We start from the raw sequence: 22452 nt of genomic DNA, 5'->3' as shown, positions 1-22452 counted from the left end.
TCAAATAGGAAAACTGAAAAAATCCGTTAAATAATATCGTAAAAACATCATAATACCGAATACGAAATATGAAAAAAATTTGGTGAATAATGTCGTTAAAATCATCAAAATACCGATCATTTCCAATACCAAAAGCCCTGTAGACCAAACACACAACTGAGTAAAATTTTACTCGCTCGGAAGCTAGAGTGATTTCCACAGATGGACAGACAGACGGATGGACATCACTAAATCGACATTGAATCATTGGTGATATCCATATATACACTGATTAAAAGTGAAACACACTGACTTGGTTCATTTTTGCTTTGAATAAAAACGAAAATGACAGTCAAGTCAACGACCTTGAGGTCTTCTATTGTCCATAGAAGGCCTTGAGGTCTTCTATTATCCATAGAAGGCCTTGAGGTATTCTATTGCCTGTAAATTCCTGGACGTCTTCAATTGTCTACAGAAGACCTTCTGTCTTCCATTGTCTATAGAAGACCTTAATATATTCTATGTTCTATAGAGGACAAGTGATCATCTATAGTCTTTAGAAGGAATTGAGGCCTTTTATTTTCTAAAAAAGGCCTTGAAGGATTCTACTGCCAAAGGAGGATTCTATATGCCGTTTTTGGAATCAAAATAAAGTGTTTTGACGACAGACACAGACAGATTTTTGGAGGACATACGAATTTATTTGTCCACGCGTTTTCCTAAATACACTGTGTTTCACATTTAACTTTTTTCGATAATAGATTAGAAAACTATATAAAATTGTACCAAAAAATAAGCTATGATGTGCCGGAATTTTAAAAGTTTACACCGCAAAGCAACCTAAATAGAGGGAGAAAGTTTCCCACTCTTCTACATTTCTTGAAATTTTAGGATTAAGTTTTTTTAACCCTCAAGCGAGTCACCAAAGGGGTCTTTTTGGTCCTTTTTTTAAATTATGGTTAAAAACTTTTTTAATTGCATTGTAGCAAGTGAAAATATTCTACAAAATCATTTAAATATAATATTACTATGGGTCCCAGATAAACATCAACGTTCTTAATATTATCAAAACGCCAGGAGTACATAGTAGTTAGAAACAAATTTTAGGGTTAAAGCCGTAATTCATGTGAAATTATTCAAAATTATGGAGTTATGCAAAATTTCTGGCTTTGCCTACAAAGGTCGACGTCAAAGACCAAAATATTCCACACAAAATTACATTATAAATCTCAGAACAAACCATATATAGTTTAATAGTTTTTAAGAAAATAACATCCGTAATTACAAGTGAAAATTATGTATTTACGTTTCTGCTACTAATTTAAGACGAGAATCCAAAATCTACAATGTTACCTAATTTTTTTGAAAAACGACAATAGAATATGTCAACTTGCAAGCCGCTGATACACGTGTCTTGATACACTTCTCACTTCTCTAATTTCTATTTTCATTTATTTTTCCCAAATTCCACAATGTTTTCAATTATCCATCTGTCTAACAGTATTTTCTACCACCTTCCGCAGCACACCAATGCCGGAGAGAAATAAAAAGAGAAGCAAAATGTCCTAAAAAGGATAAGGGCCATAAAAGTACGAATACTTATCTTTAATGTTCCATGAAATCCACATTCATTGTCATTCCACAGCAGAGAGTTTTTCCTCAACATCGACAAACAAACGAACATTATTTTGGCATTTATTTGTGTTTGTGTTACACACCAAAGTTTTAATGTTAATCACCCTCTTTCTGCCACCTCCACCACTCTTGCAATTTACTGGTTTATTAGGTTTTATGTTAATACATTGACATCCTGCCGGCAAATATTCCTTAAGGATATGATTGTGGGCCCCAAGTTATGATTATTTCCCGGAATAATCAACCAATGAAAAAAAAGCAAGACAATTTGCAGTCACTAATTGGTGTCAAGTTTTCCAGCCTATAACAAACATCCCGCCCATTGAGTTAAGTGTTTCATCCTGCAGGGAAGTTTAAAGCCGGCGCCATATCTGCCAGGCCATTAGCATAACTGTTTTCCTCTCAAATACCAAGGTACCAAGCTTTTACCAAAACTGTTGTAATGAATTTTGGAAATTAATTTTTATCTTGACGTGAAAATGGGATGTAATTACCGCAAAATGTCACGAGGTAATGGAATAAGTGGAACGATTCAAGGAATTCAATATTTTTTTTATTTTTATATGCATAGCAGCGAAGGTTGTTGCGAAAAACAAGTAATATTCGAGGAATAATTATTATACCCTACACCACAAGGTGGTCAGGGTATTATGTCTTTGTGCATTTGTTTGTAACAGGCTAAAGGAAACGAGATAGACCCATAGTTCCTTTTGATGATCTGCATAGAATGACATTCTGAGTCGATTTATGCATGTCCGTCCGTCCGTCTGTCCATGTATTTTTGTAAACAAAGTACAGTTCGCATTTATTGTCCTATCCAGATGAAATTTTGCACAAATCATTTGTTTAGCCCAAGGACGAACCCTATTGAAATTGGAGATAATCGGTCAAAATTTAGATATAGCTCCCATATATATTTCCGCCCGATTTACCTTTTATTGTGCACCAAACGTTTAATATCAGTATGGAATTTTGCACGTACGATCAGATTGGACCTGAAAATAAGTATGCTAAATTTTATCGAAATCGGTTCAGATATAGCTATAGCTCCCATATATATTGTTCATCCGATTTGTTATTTTTGTCCTCCGCAGCCGTAATACGCACTCTGTAAGAACAATATTTGGGGAAATATATCAAATGCAGCTCAGAAATACCTTTGCTAAATTTTATCGAGATCGGTTCAGATTTGAATATAGCTCCCATATATAACTTCGTCCGATTTACCTTTTATTGTGCACCAAACGTCTAATATTTGTCCAAATGGGATGAGATTTGGCACTTACGACCGAATTGAGTCTAGAAGCTAGTAAGTTAAAATTGGTGTAGATCGGTTCAGATTTAGCCATAGCCCCCATATATACTGTTCATCCGTTTTGTCATATTTGTTACCCACAGCCGTAATATGCACTCCGTATTCAGGGAAATATATCAAATTCAGCTCAGAAATATCTTTGCCAAATTTTATCGAGATCGGTTCCGATTTGGATATAGCTCCAATATATATTTTTATCCGATTTCAAATTAATTGTGCACCAAATGGGCAATACAAGTCTGAATTTTAAAGATACAAATGCTTCGGCATATTAAGTCCTTTGAACTTTAAATTATAATTATAATCATAGCGTGTAACTTTTAATTGTTATGCGCAGCTCTACTAAATTAGCAAAGTGGTGTAGGGTATCATAAAGTCGACCGCGCCCGACTTTAAGACTTTCTTTACTTGTTTTTTTTTTTTTTGGAAACCAATCCCAACCAATCAAATTCTAAATCCAGGGGTCATAATTGTTTTAAAATGTTACTCTAATTAATTATTATTTTTTCATTGAATAATTTAATCTGCGAGTTTTTCCACGAAATTCGATACATTATCCTTGCAATAAATATGTTTGTTTTTTTTTTTTTTTTTTTTTTTTTTTTTTTTGATTTTAATGACATTTCATATGTCCTCTAAATACCAAATATTAGTTGGTGGTAAAATGTTATTATTGATTTTTAATTAGGACGAACACAGTTTTTAATTTTCACATTTTCATCCATCCATCCATCCATGTAATATCCGCTAAAATTGATTACTTGCAAAAAATGAAACAAAACGCCCATCACATTTGACGCCTAAGGTTGCAGGAATTTCATGAGTATGTGCGCATGTATGTGGCAAACACATCCCTGCAAGACTTTTTTCAACTAGTTGAGAAAATCGTTAGTTATAAATGCATTATTCTACAACTAACTACAAATTGGTTGAAAAGTCATCTGGAGATCAAAAAGCAAGGTAACCACTACTGGTTGATATTCAGATGACTTTTCAACTAATTTGAAGTTAGTTGTAGAATAATGCATTTACTAACTAATTTACCAGCGGGGCATTTTTCAACCAGTTGAGAAAATCGTTAGTTATAAATGCATTATTCTACAACTAACTTCAAATTGGTTGAAAAGTCATCTGAATATCAACCACTTCAATCACCAAAACGAAAATAAATTGCAAAAACAAAACACATAAGTTCTCTAGAGAAAAAACAGCCCTAAAAAACAAAGATGATTGGTTATATCAAACTATTTTGCAATAATTCGCATAATACATTTCCAAAAATACTTCGATATAAATGCAACGTACAATAATACAAGCTAGTGCTGCTAACCTTAACACACAAGTACATATGCTTAGAAAAACAGAGCAGCCAGGGTATCTGAAAATAGCACTCCTCCTTCAAATAGAAAATAAAGAATTTGATTAACAAAAAAAAATAAATAAATAAAAATAAATAAATAAATAAAAAATAACTTTCTGAACTTTTTTAATATATTTTTTAACTGACTAAAAATTGGCTTAAAAGTAATTGGTTTATATTTAGTTTCAAAGTAATGCAGGAATGGACAATTGTCCACTGCCTAGCTCATCCCCATGTTAAAATAGTTAGTTGGCGTAAAGGAAATAAATCAAAAAAATAACTAGTTGTGGTTTTTTTTAAACTAATTTTAAATTAGTTTTAAACCAATTTATTTCCCTGCAGGGATGTTCTAATATGTAACGTAGTGTGGGTGCAAATGAGTGTTACACATACAGTTTTTAAAGGGGAATTACAAAAAAAGAGAATGACTATTTAATTGGACGTGAATTTTGATTGGGTTGGATTTGACAAGCTGAGCCACGAAAAAAAAACATTTTATAGAGATCATATTATAGGTCAAATCAATTGAAACATATATCTGAAACAATTTTCACCTAATTTCCTAAGTTTACTTCTGCCAAAAATCAATTCTATTTTATCAGATCTTATGCATTTGGCTTACAAAAACAGTGAAAAAAGGGGTATGATATACAAATGCAAAGGGCGATTATTTAAATATATTCTGATTTCTATTATAATTATTCAAATTGTTGATCCTGTATGACCCTCGGACCTAAATAAAAATTATATAAATATCGCGACGTCCCAGGTTTGCACTATATCGACTATTTTCTTCACTTTACAGGGTGAGATAAAAAAGCAGCAACAAAGTCAAAAGCCATAATTTTTACATTTTTTTAAATTTTATTGAATGAAAGCAAAAAATGTCGGAAATAGCATCAAATTTTAGAATAAGTTTAGATTTGTTCGAATTGGTCACCTTTGGCACGAATTATGGCCTTCAAACGGCCAATGAGACCGTCACACGCTGCCCGAATGTTGCTCTGCGGTATTTGGGCCAATTTCCGGGGATGAGCTAGCTTTAGGTGATCGACACTTTGGTTTTTTTTTGGCACCAACCTTGCTTTCCAAAATAATCCAGGCACAATAGTCCAACGGATTGGTATCTGGAGATTTTGGTGGTCATTGTGCGCTGGAAATAGAACGAGGAATCTCATTTTGTAACCATTCTTGGGTGGCTCGTGCTGAGTGCGTGCCCAAGGCTTTAATACACCCTCCAGAATATTTTCGCGATAATATTCGGCATTTATTCTGATGCCACGGTCGATTAATACAAGCGGAGAGCGACCATCGGCTGTTATGGCGGCCCACACCATCACCATGGCCGGCGCTTGAATTCTGGTGGCCAACGGAAAGTGCACATTTTCAGCTGACCTCTTTGGCAAGTAAATACGATAATTTTGTTTGTTTACAAACTGCTGGACAACAAAAGTTTTATCATCGGAGAAAACCAAATTCGGCAGTTCAGCACTTTCGGCCAAGCGAAGCAACTCTTTAGCTCTTTTGAGTCTATTTTCTTTCTGCAGCGGTGTAAGTTCTTGCACTTTTTGGAATTTCAATGGCTTTACCCGAGCTCATTTTTAATTAATTTGTCAAATGGAATATTGCGATATGTTCAGCTCATGAGCCATTTTTCGGCCACTGCTACGCGGATTTCGATCAAGTCGCTTCTTTACTTTTCGAACCATTTCTGCTGATTTTGCTGTTTTCATCCGTCCACTTTCTTGACGTCGAACTACGCTACCAGTGTCACGGTAATGAGCGACGGTTCGAGACACAAAACATTTATCCACATTTAAATGCTGGAGTGCTCTAACAATAGCCAATTGTGGTTTTACAGCCAAATATAAAGAAATCACACGAATAACTTATTTTCTGGAAAATTCTCACCAAAATGCTTTTGTACGCTTGTAAACAATATAATGAGTTGTCACTGGAATAATTATAACAACTGTCGGATGAGTTGCTTAAAAATGACAGCAGTCTGAAGTTGGTTGCAGTTTTTTCATCTCACCCTGTAAATTCATTCTTCCGCAAACGAAGTAACGAACACTTGGTGATATAAAATGAAGTCCAATCGATACATGATAATATTTCGTTTATTCGGAAATATTTCTGTTAAGTGCCCCAGAACGAGTCAAAAATTAGGAAAATCATAACTCCCCTCCCCCGATGCAATTCCCCTATTTACTTGAAACATTGTAATTAGAGCTGTGTCAGTCTAGTACACCATATACGTATAAGTGACTTCATATATTTCGCATCACTCATACGCAGAGTTTTTTTTTTAAGTAGTTCGTTCGATCAAACTAGATTGGCACAACTAATTGCAATATCTCCACAAATGTCAGATCTATACCCTGTAGGTTCCCTCTTTCAGATACCTCCCCAAAAAAAAAATGTTTACATGAGTAAATTGTCCTATGCAGAGGGAATATATTTGTTGGGAACCCGACTAATGCTTTATAACTTGTTTTAGCTTCCATTCCATTTGCAAATCCTTAAAGCAATCATTTGTGCCTCTCAAAGACAAAATATTCTTGATCTACACTCTATATTGAACAAACAGAATTATACTGATGCAATTTTACTCAAAATTATTTTATGTCTATAGACTTTTTGGTATAAATTGGTCGTAAATAATTTGGTATGACGATTTCTTAAAACCAGTATTAACATATATCTTTAAAATTATGGATCTCCCTCGACCAAGCTCAATTACTTTTTCATCTGTTTCAGTGAAAATTTTATTTTCACAATTATTTTTTTATACCCTCCACCATACATAGTATGGAGGGTATATTAAGTTCGCATTCCTTTTGTAACTCATGGAAATACTCATTTTAGACCCAACAAAGTAGATATCTTCTTGATCAGCGTATAATTGTAAGACGATTTAGCCATGTCCGTCCGTCTGTTGTATTCACGCTACAGTCTAAACGAATTAAGATAGGAAGATAAAATTTTGCACAGATCTCTCTTTTGTCTGCAGACAGGTCAAGTTCGAAGATGGGCTATACCGGTCCACGATATTGTATAGCCCCCATATAACGGTACCCCGCGATATTCGGTATTTTGATGATTTTAAACAAATTTTTCCACGGAATTGTCTGAAATTCCATACAACAAGTTTTTTTTTTGAGTAATTTAGCCCCTGAAAGAGAGCTGTCTATATAGGTCCACGATATCGTATATCCCCCATATAACGGTACCCCCCGATATTCGGGGTTTTAATGATTTTACTCACACTTTTAAATGGAATTGTCTGAAAATCCACACAAGGAGTACTTTGTACGTACTTTATACCTCGAAAGAGAATTATCTATATAGGTTCACGATATCGTATAGCCCCCATATAACGGTACCCCGCGATATTCGGTATTTTGATGATTTTAGACACATTTTCCACGGAATTGTCTGAAACTCCATACAAGAAGTTTGTTTTTTGAGCAATTTACCCCCTGAAAGAGAGCTGTCTATATAGGTCCACGATATCGTATATCCCCCATATAACGGTAACCCCCCGATATTCGGTATATTGATGATTTCAGCCACATTTTCCAATGGAATTGTCTGAAATTCCACACGAGGAGTTCATTGTGAGTACTTTATCCCTTGGAGAAGAATTATCTATATAGGTCTACCATATCGTTAACCCCCCATATAACGGTACCCCCCGATATTCGGTATATTGATGATTTTAGCCATATTTTCCTATGGTATTGTCTGAAAATCCACACAAGGAGTTCTTTGTGAGCACTTTAACCCCTAAAAGGTAATTGTCTATATAGGTCCACAATTAGACCTTCCGATATTAGATATTTTAAAGATTTTAATAGAATTTTTAATGGATTTTATTTTTTGAAAATTTTCTAAATCGTTCCAAATGGTGGAGGGTATTCAAAGTTCGGCTTGTTCTTTTTAATATCTCGCCCTCGAGATTCTGATATTCCAGTAGTTTATTAAATTTTGTGGAAATTGAAATTTTAGTTTTAGCAATTAGCGTTTCTAACATAATTTTCCAAATGAGTGTGTTTTTTTTTTCTGCACACCATGGTGTTAATGTAATTTAGTTTTGCTGACATCCGACAAGTATGTGTTATAATCTATATATTGGTGGTGGTATTTGTCATCCAAACCTATATAAATTATGCAAACATATATGATTATACATAATATGTGCGCGTAGGTGTTATGCCAATATATCTAAATAGGGAAGACTACATACATATATGTATGTGTGAGTGTGTCTGCATGCATGTGTAAATTGTAAATTTATCTGGCAACAGCAGCAATTGACGTTTACAACAAACGCCACTCAGTGATAGTTGTTGTTTTTTTTACTTTCGCTTGCTTGCTTTGCTCGCATCTGTCTATTCCGTCCATTCTGTCTGTATCCACAATGACATGACTGAAATTAAGGACAGTTTTTCTTTTTTTCTATCACTACCCACTTGTCCTGTGCTAATGATTTCCAGAATGATGTTGGCAACACCTACCACCAGTGATAAATGGTTTATGTTTGTGTCTGTCGTGTTGTTATTTCGTGGGAAGGTGATGTTTGTTTGGATTGCCTTGTTAGTACATAGTTTATTTTCATAATTATGGCGTGGTCATTCATGGGTCGGTGGGTCAAACAGTGAATTCAAAAATCGAAAAAATCCGAGAATGTCAAAAATTCTGTTAATAAATTAATTGGAAGAATTTTTATAAAAATAAAACATGATCCAATAATGGTATAACTCATTGTAGTTCGTCCGCACCATCCCTCTGATAGAAAATTGTCGTTATGGGTACATGTTTTAGTATTGCCCCCATATAAAAAATGGCCGACAAAAAATTAGTTTTTTAACAGAAAAGTGTTGGCATATTTGTTCTGGATACCGTAGTATTTTTTTGTTCCAAAAATGCCAGACTTTATCCAAAAAAAAAAAAAAAAAAAATCATTGGGGTTATTTTCAAAATAACTCCTTTGAGGAAGTATTCGAAGTTTCTAATGGGTACTACAGCCTATGCCCAAAAATTTCGTGTGCATGTCCACGTCTTCATATAGACCCCATATAACAGTACCTTCCTTTATTCGGTATTTTGATGATTTTAACCATATCACTCGCCGGAATGGCTTCAAATTTCGTATTCAAAGTTCATAACGGGTAGTACAGCCTATGACAAAAAAAAATTGTATGCAGTTCCACGTCTTCGTATAGCCCCCATATAACGGAACCTCCCTTTATTCGATATTTTGATGACTCTTAATCGAAGATCTTAATCGGTAGAATGGTAGATATATAGCCTATGAAAAAAAAATAACTGTTGCAGTTCTGTGTCTTCGTATAGCCCCCGTATACAGGGTGAGATGAAAAACTGCAACCAACTTCAGACTGCTGCTATACCTAAGCCACTCGTCCGACAGCTGTTAAAATTATTCCAGTGACAGCTTATTATATTGTTTACAAGCGTACAAAAGCATTTTGGAGAGAATTTTCCAGAGAAAGTTATTCGTAATGGAATTCAAGCGTGATAGTACGATTTCTTTATATTTGGCTGGAAAACCACAAGTGGCTATCATTAAAGCAATCCAACATTTAAATGTGAATAACTCTTTTGTGTCTCGTACCATTCGCTTGCTTGCCGTGATACCTCAAGGAAGTGGAAGGAAGAAAACAGCAACATCAGCAGAAATGGTGCGAAAAGTAAAGAAGCGACTTGATCGAAACCAGCGTCGCAGTGGTCGAAAAATGACTCTTTAGTTGAACATATCGCAATATTCCATTTGGCAAATATTGAAAAATGAGCTCGGGGTAAAGCCATTGATATTCCAAAGCCATTGGAATTCCAAATTCCAAAAAATTCAAGAACTTACACTGCAATAGAAAGAAAATAGACTCAAAAGAGCTAAAGAGTTGCTTCGTCTGGCCGAAAGTGGTGAAATTTGGTATTCTCCGATGAGAAAATATTCGTTGTCCAGCAGTTTGTAAACAAACAACATGATCGTCTATACTTGCCAAAGAGGTCAGCTGAAAATGTGCACCTTCGGTTGGCCACCAGAACTCAAGCACCGGCCATGGTGATGGTGCGGCCCGACATAACAGTCGATGGCGCTCTCCGCTCGTATTAATCGACCGTGGCATCAGAATAAATGCCAAATATTATGACAAAAATATTCTGGAGGGTGCACCTTGGACACGCAAACATTTTGGACATTCCAGGAGGAGTCAGCACCAGCGCACAATGGCCACCAAAATCTCCGGATACCAATCCGTTTGGAGTGTTTTGGAAAGCAAGGTTGGCACTAAAAGGTAGTAAAGTGTCGATCACCTTAAGCAAGCGCTTCGCCGGGAATGCGCCAAAATACCGACGTGAAACTTTCGAGCAGCTTGTGACGGTTTCATTGGATGTTTGAAGGCTAAATGTGACCAATTCGAACAAATCTAAACTTATTCTAAAATTTGATGCTATTTGCGACATTTAAAAAAATAAAATAAATGTAAAAATTATGGCATTTGTTGCAGTTTTTTTTATCTCGCCCTGTATATTAAAGATACAATGAAACCGGTAACGAAAGTCTTAAAGTCGGTCGGGGCCGACTTTATGATACCCTACACCACTTTATTAATTTAGTAGAGCTGCGCGTAACAATAAAAAGTTTTTATGGGAGAATTCAATCATACATGCTATGATTATAATTATAATTTAAAATTCGAAGGACTAAATATGCCGAAGCATTTGTATCTTTTAAATTCGGACTTGTATTACCCATTTGGTACACAATTCATTTGAAATCGGGTAAAGATATATGTATGGAGCTATATCCAAATAGGAAACGATCACGATAAAATTTGGCAAAGATATTTCTGAGCTGTATTTCATATATTTCCTTGAATATCGTTGTTACGGAGTGCATATTACGGCTGCGGGTAACAAATATGACAAATCGGATGAACAGTATATATGGGAGCTATAGCTATATCTGAACCGATCTTCACTAAATTTGACATACTAGCTTCTAGACTAAATACGGTCGTATGTGCCAAATTTCATCCAATTTGGGCAAATATTAAAAGTTTGGTGTAAAATAAAAAGTAAATCGGACGAAGTTATATATGGGAGCTATATCCAAATCTGAACCGATCTCGATAAAATTTAGTAAATGTATTTCTGAGATGTATTTGATATATTTCTCCAAATATTGTTGTTACAGAGTGCATATTACGGCTGCGGAGGACAAAAATAACAAATCGGATGAACAATGTATATGGGAGCTATAGCTATATCTGAACCGATTTCGATCAAATTTGGCATACTTATTTTCAGGTCCAATCTGATCGTACGTGCAAAGTTTCATACTATTCGGGCTGATATTACACGTTTGGTGCACAATAAAAGGCAAATCGGACGAAGATATATATGGGAGCTATATCAAAATTTTGACCGATTATCTTCAATTTCAATAGGGTTCGTCCTTGGGCCAAGCAAATGATTTGTGCAAAATTTCATCTGGATAGAGCAATAAATGCGAACTGTACTTTGTTAACAAAAATACATGGACAGACGGACGGACGGACGGACGGACATGCATAAATCGACTCAGAATGTGATTCTATGCAGATCATCAAAAGGAACTATGGATCTATCTCGTTTCCTTTTGCCTGTTACAAACAAATGCACAAAGACATAATACCCTGACCACCTTGTGGTGGTCATTGTAGATAGTTTTTTTTTTTTTTTTTTGAAACAAAATACATTTTTATTAACGAGTTATCAAGTGGATCAGCCCTCAAAAATTCTTGAAAATCTTCTGAAAAAAAATATATATTTTTTTTTTGAGACTTTACGCAGAGATTTTTTTCCAAATAGAAAGAGACTTAGTATTAACGTAGTTAAAAATTATGTGTTCTTAATAAAATTCCTCAACATGAACGCTGTTGGTTTTTTTGGGATGCCGTAATTATTTTCTTTTTCAGAATAGACAGGCTTAATCTTATTATTGTTGATTTTATAAAAACAACGTTCCTTAATAGTAAAGAAAAAAATTGATCTTTGCCGGAGCTTACAGAAGGGAATTGTTAAGTTTATTTGCCCTAATATTATTAAGACCTGGATTATTCTTGATTTTTAAAAGCCAACGAAATTGGGCAACGACATTACCATTTCTCGAACCTTTACCTGTGTGAATGTATTATGATCTGACAAAAGAAGGAAGATTTCTGGTTCTTCAAAAAAAAGGGACTCTGTCCTGAACGAATTTATTATGATATGACAAAAGAAGGAAGAATTCTGGTTCTTCAAAAAAAAAGAGACTCTGTAATGTCACTTGCCTAACTTCCAATCCTGTAACAAGAGTTTCCAGAAAGCTTTTGTATCAGAGTTAAATCAATCTCTCAAATCTCAAAGTATCTGACTGATATTAATGTTTCTCCATCGTTCCCCTATATCCATTCACACTCTAAAACATTTTTTGCGGTCTGCTACACATGTAATCCTTTTCCCACAATTAAACGTCAGAAGCAAGAGAAAAATGAAATTATCGTGCGGCACGATTAGCTTGTTTGTTAGGTCAGCTTTATAACCACAAAACAATAACACATGTCATGCCAAAAGCAATCATTGTTGCAAATAATAACTATATAAGGGACGTGTGTGCGTGAGTGAGTGTTTTGGGTGACCAAATAGTTTATTACAAACCAACATGACCAGCAACATTTTATGGAGGAGTCTTCATAAAATGGACAATAAATGAAATTGGGTAATAATATATTAATAAGAAATCTAGAGATTATAAGGACTTTGAATCGATGGTATTGGCAAAATTAGGATGATATAAAAATATTTACATAAATTAGTCACAAAATAAATATTTTCCATCATGTTAATAATTAAAGAACGGGATTTTCAACAGTACACTTAGAGGGCGGGAATTTAGAATTTTTGTAATTTCTCGATATAACATTCTGTCTATCTATATTAATAAAAGAGTAAAGTTATTTATTGACTGACTAAATGCTTTGATTCTCTTGGTCCGAAGGTTTTAAATAAGGTTAGGTTTTTCGAAATTCATGCTATAAGTGTACGAAAAGTACTAAAATATACTACATTTGGTATCATTTCGTATCATGTGAACGGTCAAAGCTAAAAACATGAAATTTAGAATGGGAACCAAGGGTGAGTAGGTTGATGAAGGAAAGTAGTTCTGGAAGAGTGCACTCATGTATACGAAAACAAGTAAGCAAAGGCTATAGTCGTGCGGGGCACTACACTACAATATGTTCGAAGTCCCTTTATATGCAAATCCATTTTGGAAGATTTCATTTTTGAAATAATACCAAAGAGCCCAGCCCAGAGGTTACCCTTAGGTTTTTGACCCGGAGAATTTGGCCAATATTTACGCACTCCGTAGTATTGTGAAGTATTCAAAACAATTGCACACGAAAGGTGTGGTCCATTTTACAGCTAAATATAATCCAATGGTCATCCAAAATGCTAGACTTCTTCTCTGTCCTCAACTCTCTTCCAATGCGAAATTCCGTGTCGATTAGTTTTCAATTGTGGCCTATAGAACGACTACAATATTTGAAAAATTTAAATTTTTTAGCCACTTAAACCTCTAAATGCACATCCTAAGAACAAAAGGCTTCAATTCCGACCTACGACGATACAAAGTGTTGGGGTTGTAAAAATTTAGAAAATTTAAAATTCAAAATTGTAAGTCAAATTGAAAAAATCGCATGCGTAAAAAAATATGAGAAAAATGGAAAAAATGCTATTTTATAGATACATTATCCCGCGATTTTCTTAGATTTTATCCTTTTCTGGCAAGAGACCATTCCGAATTGATGTGATTTGTAAAAATCGGCCCAGCGGTTCTTGATTTATGAGCAGAATAAATAAGATCAATTCTTTTACATATGTATTCTACCTATTTTTCTATATATCCGATTCCTTTGCTATTAGCATCACTGTAATGGTCAGAAGTGATCTTTTAATGTATTTGTGATTTGGCTGGGATTAAAAATATTCGCGGTTTAGTGGAAATTTTCCTATTTTCTAACATAAAAGTTAGGGTATATTTTACCCGCTAATTATTGTCCGCTAATATACCCGCTAAATATTATTCGCGTCGATTGGTTCATAATTGTGGCCTATAGAGCAACTGCAAAATCAGGAAAATTTTGCTCCATTTCAACCCCTAAATATCATGCGATCATCTCCAAAAACAATAGGGTTCTATTCTGACCCTAGTCCCACTTCCATTCTAAATTTCGTGAGGATCGGTTCATAATTGCGACCTGTAGCTTGATTACAAATTAACATGGACAGACGGACGGACGGACATACATAGCTAGATCGACTCAGCTCGGCGAGCTTGGAAGATCCATATATACTTTCCTATGTGGGAAACCAATATTTCGAGGTGTTACATAATTTTTGGCCCAATCAAACATATAATACCCCCAACACATAGTGTTGTAGGGTATAAATACTTAACAGTACTAAATTTGAATTTGGATGTGGCTAGAATCCTGAAATTTCAAATAATATTACTGGCGTAGTATAGAATTGGGATATATGAAGATAGTTTTCAAAATTTGTACTTATGCGCACGAAAAGAACAAAATGGTACTAAATTTAGTGAAATTTTGATTTGGGAGAACCAATACATTTGGAATGCTGAAATTCGGAAATAAGTTTACTATTGCATTATGGGACTGAGGTATATAGGTATTTTGGGAAATTTGTACTTATGTGTACAAAATGGAACTAAATTTGTTATAACTTATATTTTGGGAGAACCGCTCGATATGGAATCCTGAAATTTAGAAATTTTGTACTTATGTACTTATGGTACTAAATTTGGTGCAATTTGGATTTGGGGTGAACCAAAAGAGCTGGTATCCTGAAATTCAGAAATAACATTACGATCAGAGGTTTGGATTGGCGTTAGTAGGTAGCTTTGGAAATTCGTACTTATGTGCACTGAATGTTTCTAAATTCTGTACAATTTGGTTTTGGTAGAACGGATTGGTCTGGAAATTTAAAATGTTAAAGGATACTGCTTGAAATTTGAATCTTTGCATTAGGATGACTGTTAGTGTGTAGGGTTAAGATTTGGAAGTGGTTTTGGATAAAACTACTTTAAAGTACCAAAAGTACTAAACAGATTTAGCTTTGGTATTTGGAAAAAAAATATAACTGGAAATCTGAAATTTGGAGTTAGAGTCTTTGATGTTGTGTAAGATAGACAAAATTACTAAAATAAATTTGGATATTGTGGTAAAATCTTCTAATTTGGTATAAAAATCAGTTCTTTGAAGTGGGGTTTATGTAAGGTGGTGGCTTTGAAAATGTTTTGAGTTTAGAGTAAACAGAAGAAGCTGAAATTTAGAAATTTTGTACTGGTGTCCCATTTGCTGGTATGTTTGTTGAAATTTGGTATTGGTGGCCCCTTTGCCGGTATGTTTGTGATATAGGGGTGGTCTTGAAAATGTGTTCTACAAGTACACGAAACGTACTAAATAGTACCATATTTGGAAAAATTTGGTACTCGGTGAAGAGATGGTACTTGAAATCTGAAATTTGTTTTAGGATGTAGCCGGGACATATAGAGTTGGTTCCGCAAATGTGTACTATAGTTGTACAAAAAGTACAGAATGGTACTATATTTGGTATTAAATGAAGGGATAGAAACAAAAATTCTGAAATTTGAGGTTTAGATTACTGACGGTGGTTTGGAAATGTCTCCTATAGTTATACCAAAAGTTCTAAATGCTACTTAATTATACCCTCAGCCATATGGCTACAGAGGGTATATATCATTTGATACGGTCATTATACCCTCAGCCATATAGCTACAGAGGGTATATATCATTTGATACGGCCAAAACGTGCCTAGTCGAAATAACGGTTTTAGACCCTAGGTCTCTTTGGACCAAATCCGTTTCAGAACATTTGGAGTCGATCTAGCGATGTCCGTCCGTCCGTCTGTCTGGCTGGCTGGTGCGCACGATAACTCTCGAAGGTAGTATCCGATTTGATCCAAACTTGGTACATCGTAATATTTTTGTCAAACTTAGATCGAGTTCGGAGATGGGCAATATCGGTCCACTCCTTCTGGTACCTCCACCACAAAAGATCGAAATTTGCAAAAAAATTATTCTTTGCACAGAAAGAGAAGGGAAAATCCGATTTTGCTCCAAATTTTGCAAATCCTAATATTTGCATCAGTGCTAGGTCAGGTGTGAAAATGGACAACATCGGTCCACTCCATCAGGGACCTCCCCCACAAAGGGTCAAAATTTTGGATAATTAAAACTCTTATAAAATGTGATGTAAGAGTCCCACAGTCTTCAAATTTCACACATTCCAATAATTTTATTAGTCCAAGGTCTGGTGCGAAAATGGAATGTATCGACTCACTCCTTCTGGTACCTCCCCCACAAAGTGTCGAAATTTTGAATACCCATGAAGCTAATAAAACGCCAAATTAGCATCCGATTCCATTTAGACTTGGCACATCTGAACATTTCTATCAACACAAGATCTGTTATAAAGGTGGTATAGATCGAACCATTTCTTCTCCCCCACACATAGGGTTCAAGATTTTGAAAAATGAACGCCCAAATAAAGCGAAATAAACATACAACTCTCCTCAAATTTCACACATACAAATATTTTTGCTAACACAAGATCGGTTGTGAAGTTGATATATATCTGCCAACCCCTTCTGGGGTCACAATTTTCAATAATTTTATCTGTCATAACTTTCGACTACTTGCTATGCTCAAATATTTCTCTAAATAAGAATGAATATGAAATAATAATATAAAATTGGACATAAATATCCTTTCTTTTATTGCTGCCAAATATTTCGCTCAATATTTTTTAATTGTATCAGATGAAGTATAATAGTGGAATATTTCGGTAGACTCTATCTTGTATCACGCACATTTTAACATTTTCTAAAAATTATTACATATCTCATATATAGCGAAGGAGTTAGTCGATATAATCCACACCAGGAACGTCGGAATATTTGTATCATATTTTGGGGTCCGATAGGAAATAGACAATATTGGCCCATTCCTTCGGAACCTGCTCCATAGAGGGTAAAACGTTTGAATAATTGTAACACTAGTCAAATTATATTTAAATAATCGAACGCAGGCTGAGGGTATATATCTATCGGCAATACCGACCGATACTTTTTAACTTGTTACAAACAAAATCATTTAGGTGAGAGCATTTCCATAAATATTTATAAATTCAATCAATTCATAAAAAAATTTAATTTAGCTACTATTTATGAGCAAATATAATTTAAATTTCAAAGTAGCTTATCAGCAGTTATAATACAACGCACACGCTCACACACATGCACATTTATAAAATACATACATGTAAACTGACATGCCGTACATAGATACATGTAACATACAGCAAACATACTCGTACAACAAATTTTCACTGCATGTTAGCGATAACAAAACGCCACTCATAAAACTTCTAGCGCACGCACTCAATCTATCAAAGCAAAATAGACCCCTTCACTCACACACACACCCCCTCAAAAATATACAGTCAAACTTTTGGCAGAAATACACACATTGCACGAATTTATAATAAATATTTGCAATTCAAAATTATTATCGAAATTATTTAAATATGAATTTAATTCGATTTCTTTTTTTGCAAAAGTAATTCAAATTGTTAAACAAAAATCATATCTCTTCTTTTTTTCTTTCTTCCCTCTTTTTTCAAAACTTCTTCTTCTTCTTCTACATCATCAACTTTTACCCAAAAAAAAAACATCTGGCACGCATTTCTCTACCTCACAAAAAAAAAACTCTGTACAAAACCCAAAATTGAATTGAAAACAAATTCGAACTGAACTCGGCAGTTGATTCCAATCCAGCTTCTTCTACCTCCATTTATCTAAGGGACGAACCCCGTACCCAGGCATTGGCTTATTTGGATTCGCTGCCGAGACCCACATTAAAAACTCCAAGTAGGTTTCTTAGCAAAACAAAATTAGCAATGGTTTCTATGTACATAATTGTTTGTATTGGAATTGAAAGTGTGATTTGTAAATGTTCTTTTCCGTTTTGTTTGAAGAAATAATTATAGAAACTTTGGAGAGCATTTTTGTTGATGATAATTTTTACTATTTTTTTTTTTTTTTTGGTGTTTTTATTTTCACAATTTTATTTTGAATTCACAATATATATTTTGTAATGCACAATACACTCTTGGTGTCAAAAATTAATTTATAATTATTGTAATGAGGGAATGAATTGTAGTATTTTAATAATAATTTATAATTTAGATACAATTTGTGTTCACAGATATTTTTTCTAAATACGTCCAATTGCAACTATCCAAACAGACCTTCTTTCTCTGGTCTTCTACAAATAACTTACCCTCGTCTTCTACAAATAACTTATCCTCCAACAGGTGTGCCTTTAATATAGATAGAAGTCTCTCATAGACAGAATACCTTACAAAAATCTTCTAAAATAGAATACCTTTCACAGACTTCTACATATAAAAGATTTTCAGGATACCATCTACAGATAAACAACCTCCAAAAGTACAGATAAGATGCCCTTCACGGGTACTTTAAAGATAGAAGATCTGAAGAATTTGCTACAGGTCTTCCTTGGAGTACCTTCCACAAGCCCTTTAAATATTAAAGACTTTCTCATATGTTTTTTGGAAAGAATGCCTTCCACGTATCTTCTACAGACAGAAGATATTTTACATTTTGCTACAGATAAAATTCCTTCCACAGTTCTACGATAGATTGAAGATCACCCACATTTCTTCTACAGATAGCAAATCAGACAAAGAGACCTCAGACCTTTCACAGGCTATCAATATCTTAAGAACTTCTTCAAGACCTTCAAGAAAGAGATTGGTCTAACGAGACCTTCGACAGGTCTTCTGCAAATAGAAGGCCTCCTGTTCTATAAATATAAGACTTCTGCAGGTCTTCCTCATATAATATCTGAAACTGGTATTTTAGTAAAAAGTTATTCTACTGAGCTCACACTGATGAATACGTTCAATACTTACACCTTCTACATATAAAAACTATTTCGACAGTTATTTTATCTTACTAGGACAGAACCCCGAAGACTTTCAACGGATTTTCTCCAGATAGAAGATTTACGTCAAGTATTGACAAAAGACGTTCCACAGCTTTTCTTCAAATGTAAGACCTTCTACAGGTGTTCTGCAGATAGGCTTCTAAGGCTTCCATAGGCATATAGAATATTAATTTCCGTCAGATATTGATCAAATGACAGGCGAAAGAACTCATACAACACTGTGGAACACAAAAAATAATTACAGAAAAAAATACTGCAGATTTTGAGAGTAGAATTAAAAACAGAAGACACATGTATCGGCGTTTGGAAATTTTTGATCGCACAGTAAGCTAAATAGTGGTGCCAAGATTACCCTCTTTCACATCTGTTTTTAAAAATTTCGAATTGAGATTCCTTGGAAACCATGTATTTTAGGTATACAGTGTCGTTGGGAATATTACTGATAACAATTCAAGGACAATTTCGTTTTAGTCAAAAATTGTCAAGAGAAGAAATATTCTACAGAAAATTCCACTTCAAATCTCAGATTAAATAATATATATTGGTTTAATAGTTTTTAGGGAAATTACATTCGAAATTTCTATATTAGAAGTGAAAATTATGCGTCGAGATTTGTACTGTCAATTTAACACATTTCTATTCTAAGTCAAAATCATTCTAAATACCTCATTTTTTTGGGAAAATGTGCAAAAAGGAGAAATATTCCAGATCAAATTTCATTGTGACAAATGCAAAGTTCTCGAGGATTTAGGTCATATTTTCCAATCCTTTCCCTATATTAAATGTTGTGAAATACAGGGTGAGATAAAAAAACTGTACTGCAAACCAAAATCAAACGCCATAATTTTTACATTTTTTTTCAATTTTATTGAATGAAAGCAAACAATGTCGGAAATAGCATCAAATTTTAGAATAAGTTCAGATTTGTTCAAATTGGTCACCTTTGGCACGAATTATGGCCTTCAAACGGCCAATGAAACCGTCACACCCTGCCCGAATGTTGCTCTCCGGTATTTTGGTGAATTCCCGGTGAAGAGCTTGCTTGAGGTGATCGTCAATCTGGTATTTTTTAGTGCCATCCTTGCTTTCCAAAATACTCCAAACACAATAATCCAACGGATTGATATCCCCTTAAGTTCTGATGGCCAACGGAAGATGCTCATTTTCAGCTCTTTGGCAAGTAAACGCCATCATTTTGTTTGTTTACCAAATGCTGAACAACGAATGTTTTCTAATCGGAGAATACCAAATTAGATAGTTCACCACTTTCGGCCAAGCGAAGCAACTTCTTAGCTCTTTTGAGTCTATTTTCTTTCTGCTACGGTGTAAGTTCTTGCACTTTTTAGAATTTCAATGGCTTTACCCCGAGTTCATTTTTCAATATTTGGCGAAAAAAAAAAATAAAAATATAGCGATATGTTCGTCTCACTAGCCATTTTTCGGCCACTGCGACGCGGGTTTCGATCAAGTCGCTTCTTTACTTTTCGAACCATTTTTGCTGATGTTGTTGTTTTCTTTCGTCCACTTCCTAGACGTCGGGCTACGCTACTAGTATCACAGTAACGAGCGATGGTATGAGACACAAAAGATTTATTCACATTTAAATGCTGGAGTGCTCTAACGATAGCCACTTGTGGTTCTCCAGCCAAATATAAAGAAATTACGCTTGAATTCCGTCACGAATAACTTGCTTGCTAACTAAAATGTCACTGGAATAATTTTAACAGCTGTCGGATTAGTGGCTTTGAAATGACAGCAGTCTGCAGTTCGTTGCATTTTTTTCATCTCACCCTGTATATAATAAAATTTTCACTTGCTATGATCCCCTTTAAAGGTAATTTTGAACCATATTTTTAAAAAAGTACAAAAGGACCAATACAATTCTCGTATTGCTGTAAGTAATATTGACGAAGACACTATGAATCTAAATTAACGACTTCCAACAAATCCTAATACGAAAATTGCGTAAAATGCGGGGGGGGGGGGGGGGGGGGGGGGGCGTGTGTTTAACTTGTCCCCCTCTATTTAATTTACTTTTCGTTTTATAGTTTTATAACAGATAAATACAATTAAACGGCATACAAGTAGGATTATTTTAGAAACAGAGATGCTTCATTAAATGATTATTCATTAAAGTAGTCATTTTACTTGAATTTTTATTAAATATAATTTTTTTATCAATTTGTTTTATTTTTCTCCAATTATTTCAAAGCTCGACTCTAAAAATTCTCAAAAAGCGAGCCTACTTGAGAGAAAGAGAGGAAAAATTGTTCTACTGTCAAAAGTAGTCCCATTACAAAAGTGTGTCTCTCTCAAATGTCTTCCCATTCTCTTCTGCCTCAATACAATAGATGGACAAGTATGCACGCTAGCATTGATGTTTCTTATTCTTCGTCATGAGAAAAACATCAATAAACGGACATAAACGAATCATTTTTAATAATTATTTCCACAAAATAATTTTTGAGCTAATTTTGATTATATTTTTGTTTGAAAATTATTAAATACGTAAAAAAACTCAACATAGGAAAGTTATTTCAATATTATCTTAAGCCATATTTTGCCCATCTGTGCTCATTACACAAACAATTTCCAATTTGCTTGTAATCCTTGTGTGTGTGTTTTATTGCTGTGTATGAAAATGTTTATAAGCTTGTGTGTGTATGTGTGCGTGTGTTTGTGTGATATGGCTTTATGTTGGTGATGCTTTTTCTTCGACTTCTTATTTATATCCCTTATAAAATATTTGTACATATGTATGTACATTCATATGTATGTACCTTGATTTTGGTACATTTTTAAGTTGTTCCCACATTTTTTTCCTTCCTTCTCTTCTCTTTCCGTATTTTTTACAGAATGCGACCAGACGTTCGTCTCACGCATTGGCGGCCCCCAGAATGGTACCTTCACAGCTCCACTGTTGCACAACCAGCAGAATCATTCGCGTCAATGTCTCTACACTTTCCTAGCAGGACCCGGACAACGAGTTGAAGTAGTTTTTAAATCATTTAATCTAAGAGGAAATCCACCAGAGTAAG

General features: G+C 34.5%; 1 protein-coding gene across 5 annotated transcripts in view; it reads left to right on the top strand.

The window, feature by feature from the left end:
- LOC101900370 (cubilin) overlaps positions 1-22452 on the top strand; it is a 402236-nt gene that overhangs the window by 347687 nt on the left and 32097 nt on the right. For all 5 annotated transcript variants that reach the window (XR_009342385.1, XR_009342384.1, XM_059123377.1 and 2 more), the window contains exon 5: positions 22270-22447. Coding sequence is in view for 3 of the 5 variants with exons in the window: in XM_059123377.1 (XP_058979360.1) it covers positions 22270-22447 (178 nt within the window). In the remaining 2 variants the exon portion in view is untranslated. The remainder of the gene's footprint in view (positions 1-22269; positions 22448-22452) is intronic.

Source organism: Musca domestica, unplaced genomic scaffold (assembly GCF_030504385.1).
Source record: "Musca domestica strain aabys unplaced genomic scaffold, Musca_domestica.polishedcontigs.V.1.1 1, whole genome shotgun sequence".
NCBI lineage: Eukaryota > Metazoa > Arthropoda > Insecta > Diptera > Muscidae > Musca > Musca domestica.
Note: the sequence above shows the minus strand (reverse complement) of the source record. Positions and strands in the feature narration are given on the sequence as shown.